The sequence below is a fragment of the Neopelma chrysocephalum genome, unplaced genomic scaffold (genome assembly GCF_003984885.1).
Source record: "Neopelma chrysocephalum unplaced genomic scaffold, ASM398488v2 Primary Assembly neopelma1_22, whole genome shotgun sequence".
Taxonomy (NCBI): domain Eukaryota; kingdom Metazoa; phylum Chordata; class Aves; order Passeriformes; family Pipridae; genus Neopelma; species Neopelma chrysocephalum.
In genome coordinates, this window is record NW_020897689.1 from 16,420,417 (window position 1) to 16,443,524 (window position 23,108).

The 23,108-nt window shown below is 41.8% G+C and overlaps 1 protein-coding gene across 5 annotated transcripts; it reads right to left on the reverse strand.

Moving 5' to 3' along the window:
• Positions 1–1,235: 1,235 nt before the first annotated feature.
• Positions 1,236–22,649, reverse strand: RGS20 (regulator of G protein signaling 20). Of its 5 annotated transcripts, none has more exons than XM_027673859.1 (5): positions 22,588–22,649; positions 8,794–8,942; positions 4,700–4,786; positions 3,645–3,879; positions 1,236–2,424 (listed from the first exon to the last, which is right to left on the reverse strand). In XM_027673859.1, exons 2-5 carry the CDS (start codon positions 8,937–8,939, stop codon positions 2,236–2,238), a joined length of 657 nt encoding a protein of 218 aa, XP_027529660.1. In that variant the 5' UTR covers positions 8,940–8,942; positions 22,588–22,649; the 3' UTR covers positions 1,236–2,235. The 5 variants fall into 5 exon arrangements, with proteins under 5 accessions (XP_027529660.1, XP_027529592.1, XP_027529523.1 ...); XM_027673791.1 differs by lacking the exon at positions 22,588–22,649 and adding an exon at positions 22,103–22,431; XM_027673722.1 differs by lacking the exon at positions 22,588–22,649 and adding an exon at positions 21,257–21,703.
• Between the last annotated feature and the right edge of the window lie 459 nt (positions 22,650–23,108).

A 23,108-nucleotide genomic window follows, 5' to 3' on the forward strand; every position in this document is an offset into this window, starting at 1 on the left:
TCCATTTCATGAGATGACGTCCTTTGAAGTTTTTGTCATCTAGACATATCATTTTTCCAGCAAGCTTAATTTGACCTAGTTAAACTTAATTTGTCAGCTTAAGAGTTTTAGAGCACTCTTACCTGCCCTGATTAAAAGAACTACATTGTCAGTTCAACTGTAAACTCCCTATGAATGCTACCTTATGAAGAGATCTAGTTTGTTTTATTGAAGTTACTACTTATCATGTAATACTTCATGTAAAATGAAATTGTATTGATAGTACTTTGGGTGTGTTTAATAAAAATTCAGCTGAGATAACCAGTGTTGATAGGTTAAGCAGTGGCAAACATTAACTGAATTGTGTCTTAAGTTGCTATATATGGAAGGATTTCCTCTTAGCTTAGTCATCCAGCATTGTGCTACAGAGGGCAAAAACACTTTGATTTGCTCTCTCTAGGTTTTTTTTGTTTACTTTTTTGTGCTGACATATTAAATGGTGTTATAGTGTTGGAAGGAGGTGATGAAAACTAGTCATGGATTAATAGACTGATTTGGGTGGTAATGGAACTTAACCCAGTACCAACCCCCTGCCATGGGCAGGGATACCTCCTACTAGACTAGGTTGCTCAGTGCCCCATCCAACCTGGCCTTGAACCGGTCCATAGTATTGTTAACTTACCATGTATTGGGTCTTCTCCTGTGGTGCTGTGTAATGAAATATCTCATCATTAATTTGTTTAATAATGCAGATGCAGTAAGAGGAGAATATGTCTCCTGCCAAGGGTGTTGAGGAAACAATTAAATTGATCTCTCAAGTTCTATTGTGTTATTCCCATTTCTTTTTTTAGAGAAAATCCCCATTTTGTACTTCCCATAGTGCTGGAATTAGGCAAAGAGTAGGTTTTGGAAAGGCTACAGTACACATCATTGAAATATGCCTGTCTGGTTCTCCTCTTCTAGGGGTATTTTTTTTTCATTCTGTTTTCCATATATAGTTTCGTAACTATATGTGCCATTTGGTTCATTTAAATAAATAGGCCGGAAAAAATACAATTCAGTGGAAATCCACTATAAGCTCCAGAGTTTAGTATAGTGGAATTGTAGTGAATCTTGTAGTTTAAAAGAAAGGAGATATTAGAATTACAGACCTACACATAGATTATGTGGATTCAACTTACTTTCTTCCTGGTATTTCCTGTGGTTAATGGTTTAGAGATATGACGAGAAATCAAGTGTAATGCTTTGGAGATTCCAGTAAATGAACATGGTTTATTACTGGATAGAGCTGGTGCTGTCAGACAGTCTGAAATAGTGCTGTGTCAGAACACAACAGTTCAAGCTTTCTGCTTTTATTAATTAAATTGTGTGTGTGGGTAATAGAAACCTTATAAGATCTGTCAGGTAATGGGGGAGTTTAATATGTACAAAACCAAGATGGCTGATACTGCTATCCTCTTGGGAGTGAATAGTGAAGGATTTTACATATACCTACTGAGGGAAAAGAAGAATATGTGACAATTCTTGTGCTTTATTTTGGAATTTGAATGCCCAGACACATCTTCCTCTGAAGTAAATAATTTAACTTTATAAACATCAACTATAGGAACTTAATGCTTTCAGCAGATTTTTGTAGTAAAATAATAACTCTTCATCAAAAGTTTTTTTTTTTTTATAGGCAGCATTATTTCAACCAGCAACTTTCATAAACTTGAGATTGCTGTGCTGATTTCCGTTAGCACACCGTGTACACGTTACTTATACCAAAACAAGTGGAGTGTACCTATGCCAGGTATGATGGCATTGCCTGGAGTAAGTAACACAGTATTGACAGTAATATTTTTAACTTGGGTCACAGTTTGAATGGGGCAACTGATTTAATTTTCAAGACAATTCTAACACTCCACTAAAAATTAATTTTAGTTTTCATGCTCAGTTGGCATTTGTACCTCAGACACACATTGTAACAATTTTGCTTCCGAGTTGTGTGCTGTGTTTGAAAAAATACTGCATTTTTGAACAACATTTTCTCTTCATTGTTTTCATTCCCTTTTGGAAAATAACACTGAATTTGATCAGAAACCATATTTAGCTGATTGTGACAGAGCCTGTCAGTGCGGATTTAAATAATTCAGTCTGTAGTAAAACTTGCCTGAGTTATTTTCAGGTGGATATCTGATTAATGCTAAATTCCCTGTGGATTTGTGTAGCCCAGAGTTCCATTTGTTTTAAAACAAATACATTTAAGAAAAAATTCTATGCTTCAACAGGTTTTTCAGATAAGGACCGAAGCAAGTCCTTATAAATAGCAGAGTTCATAAACCGTGGGTAAGAGTCTCTGTGCATTAAGGTATAGATTTGAAGCTGTGCGTCATCAAAGGTGTGTTGTGAGGGTTCCAGCATATTTCGGTTAATCACTTCTCTTACTCTGGAGTCCAGACTGACCTGTGTATTAAAATAGAAAGTCACATAAATAATAGTGATGAATAGTACAGGTGGGGTTTTAGGTTTCTTTTATAGATTGAAAAAGCGATCTTTTTTATCCATTTCAGCTGGTGTCCTCCAAGAGTGTAAAAACTGATAAATATACTTAGGCAAAATTGACTGTGTTAAAATTTGGAAGTAGTAATATCTTGACTATGGATACAGAAATGTCTTCACTGAGGTATCTTACTTGAACAAGGCTGCCTGCAATCCCATTATTACTGAAGCCTTAGAGACGGGTGGGTTATTTTCAGACCAACTTCCTGCTCTGTGGTAGAGAGAATTTGTAATTTTTTGTGACTGTTCATTTCCTGGAGAGTTAGTGCTCTTGTAAAGAGCCTGAATTTGGAGTAAGCAGTATGACGCAGTCGGAAAATGTAACCTGGGAAGCTGTTGCTTAATCAAATTCCTGTTAAAAAGCAGGGTGAATTGATGTGAACCACAGATATGGTTATATAATAATTCCATACAACATACAAGTAATGTAATTTTTTCTTTCTACAAGGCTCTAGTGTCTGTAGAAAGACTTTAGTATTACGAGAGTAGACCGACTAGGTTTAAACAGTATTTTTATAAGTACGTAAGTATAGCTTGCACCACAGACAATTAAGTTGCAGTTTTGCAAGGATATTGAAAGGTTTAAAATTCCAGCCTGCTTGGCAGTTCAAACTGAACAGAGGTGTCTTTTAAGCTTGACATATTTGCTAACAGTGAAGTGACAAGTAGTTTTAAAAATTTTCAGAAAGTTGTTGTGTTTGTTCTATGGCATATTTTGTCAGCTGCTTTTCGAGCAATTTGCAAATAACACTTTATTTGTGGTTAATGTGCTTTTGGAGAGACACATACACCACCTTCCTAGTGCAACAAGAAAAGAAACTTTGTCCAACAGATGAAATTTAAGTTTAGCAAGGATAACATGATCATCTGTGTATTTGTGCCTCAATCTAAAAATTCCATGTCAGCATGCCATGGTAGCATAGGATGCACTTTCTTACAACCAGTGAAAGTAGTTTTGACCATTTCACCTCAGTGATGGGTGCCTCCTTCCCCTAAATCTCTACTTGATGGAAGTGCACTTGGAGTTGTGGAAAAAGTTCTCCCTGAGTACTGGTGTAGCCTTAAACAAGTTAGAACTTCTGTGCTAAGCAACATCAAAGAACATATGAGGAAAAGTAATATACCTCTTTTGGAGAAAGGATAGAAATATAATCTTCATAAATTAGTCTTGCTTTTTCTTCAATGACACTTTTGTTGGATTCTTGCTTTAGTTCCTCACAGGCCATCCAGAAAAGCATGTTTTCCTCGCTGAATTCTGTTCGTAGAAATTCACGAAAAGCATTTCTGCCAGCTGGTGTAAGCATCAACTTGTCAAATGACTGAGCCCAGGCATTTACTTCTTCAAGAGTAGGAGCAGGGCTTGAGGAGGAAGAAGAGCACAAGAAGAGAGAAATAAGTGATTGTTACTCAAGCTGTTTGCAGCTGGGAGGAGGTACATGCCATCACAATGGAACAAAATCGTAAGGTTCTTGGGGCTCTGATTCCTCACTGGAACTATCCAAGTGCAAACTCTAGTAAATACATTTATAAGATGTTTTCTGAAGGTGTGCTTATCAGAAGCTCTGATGCAGATGATTGCCAGTGCTTTGATGCAGAAATTGCAGTTTACTGCTCAAAGTAATTGCAACAAAGAAGTACCTCTGCAACAGCTAAGTGTTTTTTCTATACCTAATAATCCTTGTTGTTGTTAAAAATCGTTAAAAATTGAATGAAAATCTGTATAAAGAAGCAATGATTCAAACACTGTAAAAGGTACCCACCTGTATATTACCATTTTGCAGTTGCTTTTTCCTGTTTGAGCAGTTCTGAAGAGACTGTTGCTTAACTCTTGGGAGGATCTGAGCTCCTTTTTATGTTTATTATTTTTGTAAGGCTGAGCACTGCTAGTTAACCTCATTATATAGTAGCTGGTGGGATGTATTTTCAAATTATTTCAGAAAAAAGGGAGACTGTTTACAATGTTAGCTTTGATCTGTCATGTTATGAGAGTAGTTACGTGTGGTTACATGCTGCATATAAACAAGGTAAAATATTATAGATCAGACCTTTGGAGGTAAAAACCAGATGACTAGTAGCTAATAGTTATTTTCATGTTTCAGGTAATTCACTGAAATTACTTAATGTGGTTTGTTGGGTTTGTTTCATTTTAGCTTGACAGAACACTTAATAAAGACCATACCTTTCCTCACAGTTTGGAATACCCTCTGCTTGTAGTTCATGAGATGTTGTCCTTGCTCTCTCTTCATCTTGATTTCTAACAGTAAGGCTGCAAGGTAGCAAACAAAATTTTAGACAACTTTGTAGAGAAAAAGGCTGAACATAGATATTAAAAAAAAATAAATAAAAAAGCGAAAAGGACAGAAGCCAATGACAGCCACATTAGCCATAGTTAAACTCTGACCTTAATTTTACAGTTGTATAAACTTGGCAAACTTGAATGTAGCTGAATGCTGTTTGATATTGTATCACATAGACTTTCAACAGAGGGATCATAGATCCATAGAATATCTCAATTGTAAGGGACCCATAAAGAATCATCAGGTCCAGTTCCCTATATATGTGTATACACAAGTATATATGTATATGCGATATATATGTATACATGCCTACCCTTTATTACATATCAAATCTATTCTCCGTTGATGCTTATTATACTGTGTATGCTCAATGCACTGTTTTTACTTAGGTTAGACTTGATGCACTGGTTTTATGTGAGTTAGATTTAAAGGTAGGTGGATTTGAATTTGTTTATTTAATTTTTTTTTCCTCCTTGGCTATTTTTTTTATATCCATAGAGCACAATGAGGGCCAAGACTCTGGTTTGGAGTGGTAATACCATGTTACAGGAAAGCCAGAGTTCAGAAGCTGGATATAAGTTTTAAGTAAGCTAGAGACTTCCATATGTGATGTTGGAAAGGTAAGCATCTTTCAGAGTTAAGATGTAGATATAGCCAGATTGTGTGGTAATTGATTGCAGCTTTAAGAAAGTTCTAGTATATACTTCAAAATGTGAATGAGGCCTGGAGCACAGAGTGGATCTATCATTGCTGAATATTGTTTTGAATATGTCTGACTGGAAGCACTTGTTTGTAGCATTATCAAAAAAAAAAGTTTGCTGCAATCGCTAGCGGTGTCCCATGGAAGGATAGCTGTCATGCTGCTTTCATCAAATGTTAGCTTAGATGGCTCTAGTTTGTAAAAATTTCTTTTGTAGTTGTAAATGATTCTTTTTCGTTTGAAACTGGATTTGAGAAAATACATTTTGTTTTTAGGAAATGGAGACTACATTCCAGTATATCTAGGTCTTCATAACTTAGTGAGAAATGCATGTGCGTACACACAGACATTCATATAATCTGTAAAGCTGCTTAAAATATGTCAAGAAGAAAAGGTCCCAGTGAATTATAATCTGTAATTTATATGAAATGGGTCCTCCAGCTGAAATAAAGCAACACAGTTGTTATCATTTGATAAATATTAAACTTAATTTCTTCATTTGTATCTTACCTTTCATCCATGCAGATGTTCTAAGTTTTGTTACCTTAATCCTTAAGAGTCTCATTTATCTCTAATAAGATTTTTTGTTAAACCAGTTGATTTTTCTGCCCTTTTTGCCTTCTAAACTCTTGGCTAAGTCTTCTTTGCAGTCTTACTATTTACTAGGTATCTCCTTCTACTGCTTTGCCTACTCTTAGTCCATAATTTGCAGAGACCTGCTTTTTTCTTTGCCAGGGCAGTCCATGCATTGAAGAGGTAGGAAAGGTTTCCTATTGGAGAGCAGATATTGCAAACAGTTTTTTCAGCAACATCTGAACCATACATTCAAACCAATGAACTATTTCAATTTACCTTTCCAGAAAAAAAGAAAAAAGTAAGTAGTAAACCTAGTTCTCTATTCTTTTGGGTTATATAGGTCTGAAGCATTTACTACCTTTTTTATATTTTTTGAATATATAAAGTGATATATTATGTATTCCTCCTCACATACAGACAAGAAGTGATATTCTTGTCATAGCTATTTTTGGATTTAGGGGAACCAACAGATCCAATAGAAAGGATTACAGTCTTCATAGGTTAATGCACAAAAGGGGAAAAAGACAAAAGAAATAACAAAAGCTTCCCTAAGGGAACACACCATGTCTCAGAAAATTACTTACAGGCAGGTTCTTTCCCTAGAAATGTAAACAATAAAGAGACTAGTGCAACACTACATCCTCTCAGGATCTGGAAGAGTAACAGCCTGGAGGCTTGAGTTTTGGCTGTAGGAATGAACACAGGCTCTGAGCATCCAGCTGAGAAACTCATTTAACTTCATTCTAAATCTACTATTAAGAGTATGCTGAATATTGGATGTTCAGCAGCTCAGCTGCATGACTCATATAGACTGTTATTTTTATTCTTATTCATAATTTTTCTGTTCCAAGTGCATGGGCTATTTTGAGGGAAAGGGTCTATGAACAGGGAATATAAATAGCTTAATTACGGTTTGTTTTGCATTTCTTGCTACTAGAAAACAATTGTTCTCAACAAAAAATAAATCAGGAATTATTTTAAAGCTAAAACAAGCTGCTCTGTTTCAGAGCCTGTATTGGTTTCCCAGATGATTCTGAAACGCAAATAGGAGTTTTAAGTATCATGAAATTTGGGTACTTTCACACACCCTATTGAGTAAATTGCTTTCTTTGAATTGTTTGAATAGTGACATGCACAGAAAATGAGCATTCTGGAAAATATCAGGTAAAATGTCAAAAAATGCACTTTATCAACAATTTAAAAGGTAAAATGCAAATTTTTTGTACTCTGACTTAGATAAATGCATCTTATTTTTCCCTTTTATGGAAAAACATGTTTGTGTAATGAAGCTCTGGACTGAGCCACTTGCAATTGCACTGGACAGATGTTGAGATGGCACTGGAATTTGTATGGGATGCTTTAACATAGATGTCATTCTGCAAGGTAGCAAACTCTGATCCAGCACAGGCACAGTACCTAATAGCTCTTTAAATTCTACCTTAGTTTACCTCTAAGCACCTGCTGAAAAGCTTTTTAGGATCAAAGCCAGAGTACTGGGCATTTTGCAAAAAACCTCTCCAAGCAGTCTTTTATCCTTGCAAAATATTCACTGTTTGAATTAGGGAGGGCAGAATTTTGGGTGTCTTGGCTTCTGCTGAGCTAAGTACCAATACCAAAGAAACAATCAGCCTGCTCTTCCCCTACCTTCTAATAGTGTTCTCCAAAGCATTTGCCACGAGGTGCTGTTGGAGAACTGGTGGAATAGATTCCTAGCGTGGGCTCTAAGTCTATTTATGACTTCTTCCCTTCACCCCAGTGCCAGGTTTGCTTCTTCTGAAGTGGTCAAGTGGTGGATAGTGAGTTTATAAGATGCACTCTGCTTGCTATCAGTGTTTTGGTTGAACTCCTATGGCTGTTCAAGACTTTTTCTTTATTTCAATGCAAGTTCTGGTCTCATCCACTAAGCAGATATAGATACAGTATGGAAAGATTTACTGCAGGTTTGAATGAAATCACTTGGATCTAGAGGAGCTGGTGAGAAAGTGAAAGTGAACGCATCATTAATTTAAGGAATCAAGTGATTCCTTCTCCTTTTTTGCTTTGATTACCTGATAGATTTTTTTCCTTAACACCCTGTAATGGGAGTTCTTCAGAATTATTTCTGCTTAACTCCTTATCTTCAGCAAGTACCCACAATGTTTAAGTCTCTGATCCCAAGGATTATCTTCAAATGAGTTGCAGGTGCCATTAGTTGGCAGAACTAATTAATGACAACAGATCCAGTTGCCTTCAGGGAGGAAAAGAACAGTGCTGGGGCACCTGTTTATTCATTTTCTGACCTACAAATTCTTCCACCTTCTCCTAACTCCATTTAACACCCTCAGTGCTGCTTGTTGGGTCCCAAATCTGAATCTAAAGCTGTGATACATTCTGGTATTGCTTTCAGTTTTTAGTGGAAGCCTTGTTGAATCTCAATGCTGAGGAGAACCAGTCCTGCACAAAACAGACCTTCCATTGCACAGTACTGACAACAAAAGTACAACAGAGATACTGTGCAAATTTTTTTTTTTTAATCTATTATTTCAATGGCAGAGCAAAGAGAGAGTAGACTGAAGTAGAAGGTTGTGCGCAGTCATCTCTCCCAGTCCCAGATTTGCAGAATTACGCAGGTGTTTTGTTTGGTTAATGTTGTCCTTTATACTAGATATGTGTTCCTTCCCTGCAATTCTGTTCCCCAGAGGTTTTAAGGAGAGGGGTTACCATGAGCAGCTGCAGCAACAGCACCAACAAAAGCAGCAGGCATTGGACCCTCGATTTCCTGTGCTGAGCTGAGCCTGTGCAGCACTTGGGGTGTCCTGGGTCGTAGACATCTGCCGTTTGCGCATCTCCGTCCTCTCTGATCCCATGGGCTGCAAGACAGCAAAAGAACGGGGAAGTAAGAAATCTCTCTCTCTTTTTTTTTTCTTTTGTTTGCTTTAGAAGTCTTACCAAGAAGTGCTGAAGGCCACAGCTCCAAAAGAACTGAAAAGCTAAACACCTGATTTTCCCCCATGGAAGCCCTTAAATGTTGAATCCACTGGAAGATTCACTTATTTAAGTGCTGTGATGGAAGGCAAAGGGCTAATGAATTCTGCACATGGGTGGGAGTACAATGAGAAGGGAGTGGTGATGCAGAGAACAAAACATACAAGTGAGGGGTCTTGAAGATCTCTTGGCACAGTGGTATATAAGCGAAAGAGTTGAAAAATATTTCCTGAGGTTTTGACTTTGAGGCCAATCCTAAACAAAATGGTAAAGAATAGAGGGAGTTAAGGCCTCTTTTTTTCTTTCTTTTTTATTTCTTTTTCTTACACTCAATTAGCCAATGCACAGACTTAATGATGCTTGAGTGAGACACGTGAGCTCTCCTGAAAACCTGGTCTTTGTTGAGTATTGAGTATGTCTCAAACCTGCTGGTTGCCCTTGTAGCAAAGGGGGAAGTGCCAGTGCTCACTTGTCCATTGTAGGTCTGACTGCCACAGTTTTTAAAAACATTTTTTCTCAAGAAAGAATCAAGTGCTTCTGTGAATATGAGGAGAAAACACACAAATAGATGATAATAATTACAGTATTTTGGTTAACCCCAAACTGAAGACACCGTGAAACAATTTTTGATGGATGCACTGTTTGGGTTTTTTGCACTCTTCTAGGAAACCTTTTTGGAGCCTGCATTTTGCAGATTATGCAGAGAATTGGTGTTGATGAAATGAAGTCCTCTTAAAGTCCCTGTCCCTGTCTGACCTATCTTTGAGCTTCATATTTGCTCTGCAGCACTTAATAATGCTCTCCCTGTTATGCTGAGGGTTGTGCCATATGTAAGTGACAGATGTCTTTTACAGATGAAATGCCAGCTTGTACAAAAATGAGTATGTCTTTCTTCATTTTATTTGTATTTGACTTTTGAATACATAACTAGTCATCCTCCTATGTCACGAGATCCTTTTGTGTGTAGGTTTCTTTCAGGTTGCTAAACCTTCTTTTTAGACCATGACAGTTGTAGGGGAATTAAAATTAGCTGCTACCAATTTTGAGTTCTTTTTTAAATTGATAATTTAGTATCAGACTTGAATCTAATGAAATGAATACTGGGGGGTTAAAAGTTGCCTTCCTTTCTAAGATGTTCAGCCAGGTTTAGGAAATACTGTTGTTGTAACTTGAGGGGGAATGTACAGACATTGTCATGTACTCAATAGAAGTGTCAGGAGAAGAAGGGAGGTTATTTTAGCAGAGTGCAGCATTACATTTTGCTGCACTTTGGCTACTGGATTTTTTTAATGCTGAATTTCTTTCTGTCTTATAGAGCTTAACAGTTTTTATATTTGTGAGAACCACCTACTCTCCCAAGAGACAAATGCATGACATGGTGAGCAGAAGATGCACCTGTTTTTCAGGAGGAATAAATATAAGAACAACAATACAGATAGAAATTATAACCCATATACAGATAGAAATTATAAACCATTTTGAAACTCTGTAGACCTAACTGACAAGCCATACCTAAATGACCAGAAATAGAAAATCACAAAAAGAACATAGCTTCCCACCCCCCCAACATTTCTTGTTTCAAAATGTGGAAGAATAAATGTGAAATATAGAATGAATTTGTAGATTCAAATTTCTTTCCTTCAGAGTTTCAGATTCACAGGAATAGGATGAAACTCTTTAGTATTAATTTCCTTCCAGATACGTATACTTTTTTAAATAGAGCCTTTTCACAATTTTAATTAGAAAGTGATAGTATAATAAAGCATTATTGGAAGAATAATATATCTAACACTATTTCAAGCTATTTTGGACAGTAAACAATAATTATTGATTAGAAAAATGTAACTTGGATTCAGATGTGCCTAATCCTTACACTCTTACTTTTGAGATGTTTTATGTAGGTAGGTCACTCATTCATATCTCTAATTCATGTCAATTGAACTAATAGTGATCTGGGTAGAAAATTTTGTTCCTGTTGTCTGCTTTTTCCCAAAGAGAAATGTATAGATGGGGAAAATAGGAAGAATACACTCTTCCTTCCTGCCTCATTCCATCATGACTTAATTCAAGATATCTTTCTGGATCCATTGTTACCATTTTAGGTGGTTCTTCAGAATTTTCTTTGACATCTTTAATGACATGGAAGAATATGTAAGTACCTGCATGGCAAAAACTGCCCAGCAGCATCACGTCTTTGTTTCACTTCTGAATCATAGAGCATCTAACTATGACTGGTGCAGAAGAATTGTAAGAGTTTGTGTTGTTAATTTAGAAAGGGGAACTTAGAAATGTATTGAACTTCTGATCAGTAGAAGCTTATGATGTTCTATTGCCCTCTGTTTCATTCAGAGACAAATATTAAGTTAACCTGGGCAAAATACAACCTAATCTCAATGTAATATAATGGCAAGAGAGCTGAGCAGTGGTGCGGGTTATTACAGAGTTGTAGAAACTCCTTTGGCTCAAGTAGTATTAAGACCCTTAGGACAAAACCATGTCAAGCTTGTTCAGGTTCACAGAACAAGCAAGGAGTAAGTGATCCATCTCAGTTTTTTAGACTTCATTCTTCCCTGCTTTTATCTTTTTTATTTTTCAAATGCAACTCTGGCTCTGTCATCAAGTACGTTGCTCTATATACACCTTTCTACATGGACCAGCTCCGTTGGCCTTGTAAGAGTGATTAATCTGCGGGAGAAGCAGATATGTTGCATCAAGTGGGGGTTTTTTTCATCCTCTAACCAGAATTGCAAAATAAAGTTGACCCTCATGTTTGCAGCATGACTTGTTGCAAATGTACAGCTGTATTGTACAGTTTTGTAACGCCAGACATGAGGGCTGAATGCACAGTAAGACGTAGTCTTTGCCTAAGTTATGTCCTTGCTGCTCCTTGCCTGGAATAGAGGCAAAGGCACAGACACTGAGTTTATGTAAGTCATTTAAGGATTCATTTTCAAAGGAAAGTACCTTAAAAAGTATTACGGCTATCAGAGTATGACTGTACACAGGGAAGTATAATGATCTTGGAAGGTGTATGGAAAAAAGTCATAGAGATGAAGCAAGTTGTCTGAGATGCAGTGAGCTAATGACAGAGCCATGAGTGAGACACAAACAGAAAAGCCTTGTTTTATGTATGTAGGTGTCTTTCTGCTACTTCTAGTATATCCAGAATGTCACTGTGGGACATGGAAGTTTTCCATCACACTTTGCTGCTTGGTGAAAACACCATAGCTGTATAATGAGCCTTGCCAGGCAACTGCTTGAATTACTGTTGTGAGTTTTGCTGTGTGCAGGAATGGCTAGTAGATTTATCAGTTACTCCAGTGAATATTATTTGTAGGAATTAACAAAATGTCTTGCTTCCTTATAGTACAAGCCACACTAACAACAGTTTGAACAATTGCTTGACTGACTTGTGGATCTGTGGGAATTGAAGTTGTTATTTTTTTTTTACCCCAGTAGACTTCAAGTGCACAGGACAAAAAGGAGAGGGTTTTTCTAGACCTCCTAGTAAAAAGGTCTTCTATTCATATAATTTTACAGTTGTTAATTTGGGACATCTGGTGATCTGACTGGGTCATGCACTAAGTGTAAAACCAATTAGAAAATCTAGTATCTGTGTTCTTTGCATCAGTGATGAGACTTGCAATATATATTAGTTGAAGAGTTATTCTCCTGTAGCTCCTGCTGCTATAGTACATGGTACTGGCAATCCCTTCAAGTTTATTATCCCACGGTACTAGGCCAAGGATTACCAACTGTAATCAAAGTGAGTGGAAGTGTGAGTCCTAATTTTGCAAGAGGGCTTTCCTTTTTTTCTAGGCTGATATTGTGGGTGATCAGGTTGTTTTAATAATGAAAAGTCTGAATTGTCAACAGCATTTTGATCTAATAGTTCACCTTAAAGCTGCTAAAGGAATGACATATATTGATACTTATCATTGAGCTAAAAGCTTTTCTTCCTTAGCCTGTCTGAGAATATCTTCAGCAGACCCACAAATGGTAGAGTGGGGAAGTAGCTGAAGAAGCACATGGGTGTGCCCCCCCACCAGCTGCTGCATTTCGTAAGGAGTTTAAGAGGCAGCCTAAACCTCTTCCCACAAACTCAATGTGATGCTTAAATAACCATCTCTGTTTATTTAAACCAGTAGTGCAGTGTTGCAGAGAAATGCATGTATGGAGCTGGGCAGGGAAAACATTAGCTGCAGCAATCAACTTTGGAGCTCAAGGAGCCCTGAGAACTGAACTGTGTATAAAACTAAGTGCATTCAAGGGTGGGAGAGAGTTCAAAGCCATTATTTGGCTGTAGAACAAAAGAGTGCATTCGTGAGGAAGGCAATGTGAACAGCCATCCTCCTACATGTGGTGCTGTCAGGTAGATCACTCAAATCTGACATGAGGCTGTTTATTAGTCAATATGGCAATGAAGTGGGAAACAACCTGTGATTGAACAAATTTCTTCTTCTAGAGAAATTTTATAATGCAGTTAGAAAAGAAATAATTACCTGGGTCCATTTTTTGTAAACATGAGTGCAAATATTCTTCTATCACCTTATTAGCAGGTGCACACTTTGAAAGTGGCAGTTGGTAAATATAACTTGTTGTCACAGCAGCCTCCCAGGACAGCTGCTTATTTGGTCAGCTGACACTCTGGAGATAAAAACCAAGATGGAGATGTTCTTTCTAAGGTTTTCAGTTTGCCTGGCATGCAATTGGTATTTAGTTTTAAATGGATTTTTTATGGACCAGTATTAAGTATTTTCTGTTTCCTTTCTCTTGCCAATCAAATATAAGTATGTCCATCAACAAAGAGGATGTGTTCTTTGGAATGCCAAGATCTTGTTGTGGCGAGAGAAAATTCTATCCTAGTTTTTATTCAATTTTGAAATATTAATGCTAATTACATATAGCGTGCATTAATGCTAATTTCATGCACGTGCCTGAAAAATGACATTTTTCAGCTGCTGAAAAATTGTATCTTTTCCATATGGTCAGTGAAGACAAGGGAATTTATACCGGATACCAGCTGAGGATCTGATCTGGTACTCGTATTTATGCTGCAGGGAAAAGTGACTTCATATCTTGGGTTGGATTAATACCACATGGTGGTAAGCAGAGGTGTTCTGAATTGTCTGAAATGCCTTTCTTCAAAATCTGTAGAATTTTTTTTTAATAAAGAATCCTCCTTCTGCTTTCTGAATGCATTTAAACAGTTGGTTACAATGAGAGTTTTACCTTATCACTGAAAGTGACTTTTTCTATCTTACTAAGGGAATGCAGAGAGTCAATACATATCAGTGTGCATGAACTATTGTTCTTTGTTTCTGCTCTCTTTGAACAATTTTGCATTTATTCTTTGAGAGAACTCTTGTTTCAACTATAAATTTTAGAGGTGGATATTTTTATTTCTTCCAAGCTAGTTTAATTATGTTTAGATTCCTAAATACATTTATTTAAATAGTTAGAGATACAGACCTATGAGATGCTGTTCTTGAGATCCTTGCAAGTTCAGGAACATCAACACCCCTCAGGTTCAAGCTCAAATCACTGCTCTGCTTTTGTTTGGGTTTTGATTCTTTGGTTTTATGGAGGTTTATAAGTCACTTGAGTAGTCACACTGAGCTCTAGTGCTTTCCTTCATTAGGACCGAGGCAAGGTTATATTGCTGCTTCAAGGTAAGTGAGGAAGGTCTAGCAGCAGAACTTACCTCTGAGCCCCAATGGACAGTTTCAGCAACCTATTTTGTGACATTTTGTCCACTAATACACCTGGCATTCCTAAACCTTGGATGCCTCCGGTCTCTTGTTTGTGTTTAATTGCCTGTTACCTTTAACTCCCTTACTAGGTTGCTGTGCTACAAGAGAGGTCCATAACTTAAAATTTGCCTCACTGAGGAAGAATAAGCCAATCAAATATTGTCTCTCTCTAGGTTATCTCCTTCACACCAAACTGGAAATTTCACTGCTCTAAATGGCCTGTACCTCCTTTTATCCTCTCAGATTTCCAGACCTTTGAGAAGGTGCCATGAGCATGAACAAATTGTATGAGAACCCTCTGTGCTGGATGTTCCCTGCACTTTGTGAACTGGGGTCTGTCTTCTCTGTCCCCACCATCTGAAGCAGCTACATGCCTTGTTTGAAAATGGGTTAGAGAAGAAAACATAGAGGATTAGAAAACTGGAAATAGACCTCTATCTTGTTCATGTTTACTAAGGAATCCGAAAGTACTTTTAGACTCCTTATGGAATGAGGTGAGATACCTTTAACCAAAGGACTTCAACCTCTACCATCTCATGCTCTGTTTGAACCCAGCCTGGGTATAGTTTTAGCCAATAGATGGGTATAACATGAAATATTATCTCTGTGTTCAATTATCAGTTTGACTGCCCAAAGTAATGACAGCACTCTCAAAGACACCCATGCCTGCTTGCTGAGGGCTTGGGTAGCCATAATTTAATAGAAAAAATATTACTTTCTGATTCATATGGATAGGGAAGAGCTAAATCTGATGACCCCGTGGTCAACGGGGTCTGATTTTGCTAATATTGCATCACTGTGGGGAATCAAATCCTTGAACAGGACAGTCAGTCAGTGTCCAGTTGGCAAGAGGAGTTTCAGTTGCAAAGGTCCTCGTAGTGGTGGTGTTGGCTGGAGCAGGTGAGACTCTGACTCATGAGTTACTGTGCAGTTACATCCAGCTGTCTCATGCTCCTTGGGGCCGCTCCAGCACACACGTGGTCCATCCCTAGCGATTATCCTGAGCTACATACAAAATATCTTCTACCTACCTAAATTGTGTACACAAATCTGTCCTACATGGTCATTTCTGCATCTGCAAGAAGTTTCTTCTGACTACATACAAGTGACTGGCTACTTGCAAGTCTCCTCTGACTACCTGCAATCTATGCAGAACTGGACTGATTTTGTAGCCTCGGAGTCTCTACCCTAGATGTTAATCAGCACCTTGAAACATAAAGGAACTTGTCTAGGCGCAGCAGGTCCTGCCTGGAGGAATCCACGGAACTGTCCCCATTCTGCATGGAAAGCACCAATAAGTCAAACCCTTAAATGAGGACAGGTAGTAGTTGAGTTGATCAGCTTGCCTCCAGTTGGTTCACTGTTCCAAGTCAATCTAATGTAGCATCTGTGCAGATGCCTAGGTTCAGAGTTTCTGTATCTCCCAGGGAAAGAGATGTCCTTCTCTATGCAATGATAATAACAAACTTAGTCCATTATAAAATTGTCCCTAAAGAACAATGAAACAAAAATAGAGGAAAATTAATGGCACATGTTCTTGCTTCTTATCCAGCAAGATAGCATCTATGAATCATATAAAAAAGTAGATGCTTATATTATTGAGTGCTAATAAGTAATCAAAAAAGTCCAAGGATTTAAGAAAGCATCTGAAACACTACCTTTGACAATAGTGGAAAAACTACTGTATGCCTTAAGAGTAGTGTTGAAGTGGTGAAATAGGTATGTCTGTCATACCTTTTCCATTCCAGAGCATGCCTATCTAACATTCAGATTATGAAGCATTTCTGTATGTAACCTTATAAACACAAAGGAGTGTAAAGGTCAGGAGTGAAAATTATTTCCCTGTTTAAAAACACCTTAGATGATATCTGGCTTAGTTGTAACATTTATAGTATTTGCTAATCTCTCAGCAGAAAGGTGGGTTACAAGAACATAGCATTCCCAAAGAAGGAATATTTAAAATCTAAGCCACAAATGTCAAATTAAAAAAAAAAAACAAAACCTCAGATAAATTAAAAAACAAACAAACAAACAAACAAGAATGAGCAGAAGATTGTAGTCAAAATTTTATACTTTTATCCTCATTTTATGCTAGAGCACAATGACATTTTCTCAGCTCAAAATGCAAAGATTCTATTACTTAAACATAATTACTTAGACATAATGTTTCCTTCTTGTACATGTTACAATCAGGCAGGTGTGCAAGCTTTTAACTTGTCCTCAGGGCTGATTTGCATGGCCACAGCTTGAAGCTTTCACAGTAACTCCACAGCCTGAGAAGCCCCGTGCTATAACATTAGCTGACAGCCACTTGGAGTGAGTGCACAGATGTGGATCATATAGTGCAATTGTTTTTCAGTAAGTACTTCAGGCCTGATCCAAACTCCATTAAAGCAATGGAAACCACTTATTGGTGTCACTGAGCTTTAGGTAAGATTATGTAACTCTCACAATTGCTACTTTGTCTTCAGATCCTCCCAGCAATGATAATCAGTGAGTTGGAAGAGAAGAGATTCTGTCCTTATCTACTAATGTCATAAGAGACTCGCAGCTGGGGCCAAGCTCCAAGTAAATCTCTGAATCTATATTTTAACAATTCAAATATATGTGGGGCTGCAACATACTCCCACTGAAGCCTGTGGCAATTTATTGTCAGCTGAAGTATGAACAGGAAACTCGATGCTTATGCTGCTTCCTCTTCATTGACAAATGTGACAAGCAGGCTTTCTGCATCAAGCAGTGTGCTATTTTAGATAGAGAAGAATTCTAATATATGTTAATGAACTCACCCACACATATGCACATGCTTTAGGTGTAGTTGTCGAATTGCCCACTTAGTAAGTTGAGAGCAAGAGCTCTTCGAAAGTTATTTTCTATTACTGGAGATTTGGCACATTGTGGTGAGGTGACTGAGGTGGTTGAGAGTTTGTAAATGCAAGACAGAAAGGAGACTGGCAACCACATGGAATAAACTAGCTTTTTGTGTCATTGCTGTGCCCAAGTCTGTCAAAGGCTTAAGTGGATACACTTGCAAAAGTGTTATCCTTCTATGAGTTTAACTAACAATTCTGGGATGCTTTTATGTCAAATGTCCAGAAATTGAGTGCCTTTACCTGTTTCACCTAATTTATTTTTCCATAGGAGCAGCAGCTCAGAGGAGCTGAGTTCATCTATCTGGCTTAAAACATCACTTTACATTTCAAAGGGAATGTCTGAAAGGAATGTCTGAAAGTGTATCACACCCACATAGTAACAGGTAATGGTGCCTTGATTAGTCACCTCCAACTGAGGCATTTTTCTACCAATAGCTGAGACCTCTTCTCCTCCTTTTTCTTTGGCATTCGATGCTGCCCAGTTGGCCACTACATCAACCCACTGTCTGCAAAAAACTTCCTGCACTAAAGTCTTTCTCTGAGTAAAATCTGACTTTCATGTTAAGAAACCTAGTTACTTGGGGTTTCAGTGAGATTTTTGTGGGGTGGGCTTTTATTTGGTTTTATTTTTTTTTTCCTTAGAGGGATACCCTGTATCTCCTCTGGATAAAGAATTGCTTTACTTTGGATTTTATCACAAGAGACTTCATTGAAAATATTACTCTAACATGTAGTTAGCAGGGTCACTGTCTGTCACTATTTCTTCTGTAATATGGGAAAGACATGAGAGAATTCTTTACCAGCTGCATAGAAAAAGCAACCTGTTGTTCCAGTCCAGCTGATTATGTGGATGCTATGACAGTGGAGCAGTATGAATATAAATATGGATATAACTTTGTCCCATGCTGAGTCCCTTCACAAACTAGGTCATTGCAAACTGCAATTAAGTTAAATCAGTGTCAAATCCTTCTCCTCTGCACAGCACAGGCTCTTGGCATCCCTTTCCTTGTCTTCTATGGCAGCTGGAGTCAGCCTCATTGGATGTATGTCAGTCACACTGCCTGATCAGCTCTCTCAGAAGCAAAAACAAACAAAAAAACCCCCAGGCTTCTCCAGTGTTGGGAGTTTTAGCATGGCTTCAACCCTGATTTGGCTGGCTCTGATGTCAGAGGAAGTATCTGCTTTTGGTTATTTTTATGTAGCTTGCTTTAAAAAAAAATAATCATTCATCCTAATATTTTACAAATCTCTCTACTACACAGTGAAACTGCTGCATGTAGCAGATTACTCTGCTCACGCCCATCATCTCCTACTGAGGGCTTGGTTGCATTGTGCTTAATTATGAATGGTCTCCAAAAAGCCCATTTTACTGTACTATGAAGTGACTCATATCACACAGAAGCTCTGACAACTCGCACCGGGTACTGGAGGCACATGGCGCTGTATTAGTTGGTGACTCATTTCATGTTGTACTCAGTGCTGAGCTCTGACTCACACTGAACTGTGTGAGGAGCTGACTGACATTGTACTGGTCCGAAAGCTGGTTTGAATTGGGATGACTCACCCTGGAGTGCATTAAACGATGATTCACATACTGTTTCCTATTGATTCCGATTGTCGCGATTCACTTCGGATTGTACTATGCTGGCATCTGGCTGCTCTGGCAGGGCAGGCACAGTCATAGTGACACTCTGCCTTGTGAGCTCAGCTGTACTGCCAAATGGCACAGTATCAACCAGGAGGAGTGTTACCAAAGTCGATTTAAAGCTGAAGTAAGATCAGAATTTGGCTTAGCACACCTTCACTTTGGCCATGACACTTTATGGGCATCTTTGCTTCACCTGGCTCTGACAAGCTTTGAAACATGCCTACAAACAGCAAGTGGGGAGTCACGAACATCTAGCTAAGAACCCTGCTGCTTTTGAATGCCAGGAGATCTCTGGAGTATTTCCAAGACTTGCTGCCTCCTTTGTCATTTTTCTGAGTGACAAAAAGATGAGATGAACTTTCATAAGTGACTGAGTACTGGTAGTTGCTTAAACGTTTCAAGTTCATCAACTTGTGACTTGGACTCCAAGAGCTACAGGCACCTTATACTCTGAAAACTCCTTTCTGGTACTTTAAGCTCAGCCATCAGACATCACTACTCACTCTGAAATATGTCCACTGTTCTATCCAAGGGGTAAAGAGGTGTGTAACAGCTGAGGTGATGCTTCCATGATTAACTATTTGGGACCCAGAGTAAAGATATCAAAGAATTCACGTGAAGGGTAGATAAGAAATTAAAGGGGAAATAAACTAACTGTTCTCTCACCTTTAAGCATTTTATAAAACATAGTGCTAGTTTTACATTCAGTTGTCTGAACATGCTTTGAGTTTAGAAAGATGGTCCTAATTTTAAACTGACCACAACTAGGACTGAGGTCTGAGCTGATATTGATTCTGATTCCCATTTAGTTGAACCAGTGGTTACTGGTTCTTGGTTCCATAGTACAGCAGTGGTGTAACTAGCATCACTGGACTTAGCTCTGGAGAGCCCTGGATCTGGTGCTGATGTTCTGTTTGTGCAGTGGGCACAGAGGTGCAAGGAGACTCCTCGCTGTTACGTTATAGCGATGGTATAGTATGAAAAGTTTTGATTTTACATTTTTCAACAGCAAAAATGAAATAATGGAACGGTTGCATCAAGTAAATTTCATCGGTATTAAATTACTGTAATTCTTACTGGAACGTATAAGGAAAATCTTGTTTCACTTTCTGCATTTGTGTCCAGTTTTCATTACCTGCTTTTTCTTGCCCACTGACATTACCTAATGACAGAGCTCAGGAAGAGCTTTTTCTCTACCAGGAGGATGCATGATGAGGTAGGCTAATACTGGAAGAGTCGCTATGGAAGCACTCGCCTGTTGCTGCTCATCTTTCCAACTTCGCAGGGGAGCCCAGGGCCCCGAGATCGGACGCACTGCAGGACTCCCTTCACAGCCGGGCACAGCGGGACGGATGCTGCCTTATCTTCGGTCGCACTCATGAGAAGAGGCAGAAGGGCCCCTGAAAGCATGGCGGGGGGCCGGGCCGAGGTGTTACCTGCGCTGAGGCTAGGGAGGTGACGGGGTGCGAGGTGCGATCCTGCCCTGGGGAGGGGTCCTGCCTCCGCTCCCGGAGTCGCGGTCAGCCGGGTGCCACCCGGGCTCTGCGCTGGGGACGCGGTGGGAGCCGCGCCGCGAGCCCGTAGGGAGGGACGGGACGGGACGGGACGGGGCGGGGCGAGCCCGAGCGCCAGGCGCTCCTGTCTTGCAGCTCCCAACCCTCCGGGTGATGGGGGAAGCGCCTTTTGCGCCGGATCGCTCTGGTTCCTCCCGAGGAGTGCGGCCACAGCCTCTCTCCCGCCCTGGCCGCTGGAGCCACCGCTGGAGCCACCGCCGGCAGCGCCGCCCGTCCCGTCCCGTCCCGCTGCACCCGGATCGGACCCAGCTGCAGCGCGGGGATCGCGGCTGCCGGCGAGGAGCCCGCGGCTGCCCAGACCGCGGGACCGAGGTGCCCGGTCACCGCCGGGCGGCACCGAGCGCTACTTACTGTGTCGGCGACGAGACCCCTACGGGCGTCCTCGCCCGCTTCCCCTCCGGTCCCGGCGGGATGGGCGGCCGGGATCGGCGGCTTGCCGGCCCCACGCATGCGCCCGGTCCCCGTGGACTCTCACGCTGCCGGCCGCGGGTGGGTTCCGCTGCCGCGACCGCAGCCGGAGAGAGCGAGGCCGGCAACCCGCGCTCCCCGCCCCGGCACGGCCCGACGGGGCGGGCTGCGCCGGGCCGCCCCCGGCGAGGCGAACACCGGGGGCCGCTACGGCTCAGGGCCGGTTTGCAACGGGATTGAACGCGGCAGCGCCCGCACCGCGGTGGTGGAGTGGGAAGGGCGCGGGGGAAGCCATGGGGCCGGCGTCGCCTGGAGAAATGCCGGAGAGACCGGCGTGGGAGCGTGTGAGTGGAGTGTGTGTGTGTGTGTGTGTGTGTGTGTGTGTGCGCGCCGAGGGGAGAGGGTGGGAAGGGTTTGGAGAGGCGGCGGTGCCGCCTCGGGGCTCGGTACTGATGCTTCAATACAGATGCCATACAGGAGAGCCGGGCTTGTCAACCCGGGGCTGGAACACGGTCGCATTTTAAGTGACTGCAGGGATACACATCTTCCCATCCCCCTGCTGCCTCCTGCCTTCCAGCGGCTCACAGCTCACCGCCGCCGGGCTCTCCCGGGCTGGCTCTCCCGTTCCAGCGGGGCAGCTGTGACCCGGCTGCGGCAGCCGCGCAGCGCGGCTCCGGGGAAGGGGAGTGCCCGGGGCCGCCAGGCTCGGCGCTCACCCCGCTCCTCCGGGGTGGCCCTCTCGGCAGCGGCGCCCTTACCAACACCGCCACGTTTTGGGGATTATCTCACCGATAACGATCCGCCGCCTCCACTTCCCGGGCAGTCCCACATGCCGTCTGCCGGAGAAGGGTTAACGGGACGACTGCGGCTGGCTAGTGCCACCGCCGTCCACGGGCAGAGTGACACTGTCTTCCCGTGAAACCCAGACTGATTCGGTGCGTGAACGCTCTGCGCGCTCCCGGATCCCGGAGCGGGACTCCCGGTTGCCGTCTGGGCTGTTCGCTTCCCGCCCGCGCACCGGGTGCGGTGCACGGCGGCCACGGGAGCCGCCTCGCTGGAGCCCGCGGACCCGGGAAACGGTGGGGATGGCAGATGGGGAGCAGCGAGCTTCGCCTCTAGCGCCCGGGGCTCTGAGCCGCGGGAGCTCGCCCTGCGCCCCCGAGACTCCCACGCCGGTGCCGGCTGGGACACGTGGGCGGACAGCGGCTTCCCTGGCGCGGGGAGTAGGAGGAGGAGAAGGAAGGGGCGGATACGGCCCCAGGAGCGGTACTCACGGCGCCAGGAGGCTCGGGGGCAGCGCGGGGCTGCGGCGGCGCGGCTCCGTGGCACGCCGGGCATCTCCGGCGCTCCGGGGGGAGGCGGCTGGGCGGCGGCGGCGGGGCCGGGGCGGAGGCCGACGGCGGCTCAGCCCAGCGGCCCCGCAGCAGCGCGGCGAGCGGGCAGCGGGCTCCGGGCCCAGCCAGCAGCGCCGCCAAGCCCGAAGGGCAGAAGCGGGGCCCCGGCGCGTCTCGACGAGGCGCGGAGACGAAGCGCGGGCAAGGCCGGCGGGCGGGGAGCTGCGGCCGCAGGAAGGGACTGGAGAGCAGAGCTGACAGTGGGACGAGGGGCCTGGCAGGCCTCGGAGTCTGGAGCGTGCGGGGGAGGTGTGGGAGCGGGGTGACGGGGCGGGAAGAGAGAGAGAGAGAAAGAGAGAGAGAGAGAGAGAGAAACACAAAGTGAGCATCACCCGGGGGGGGGGGACAAGTGCGGACCCTGCACAGCCCAACAGAGCCCGTCCACCGCGGTGCTAATCCGA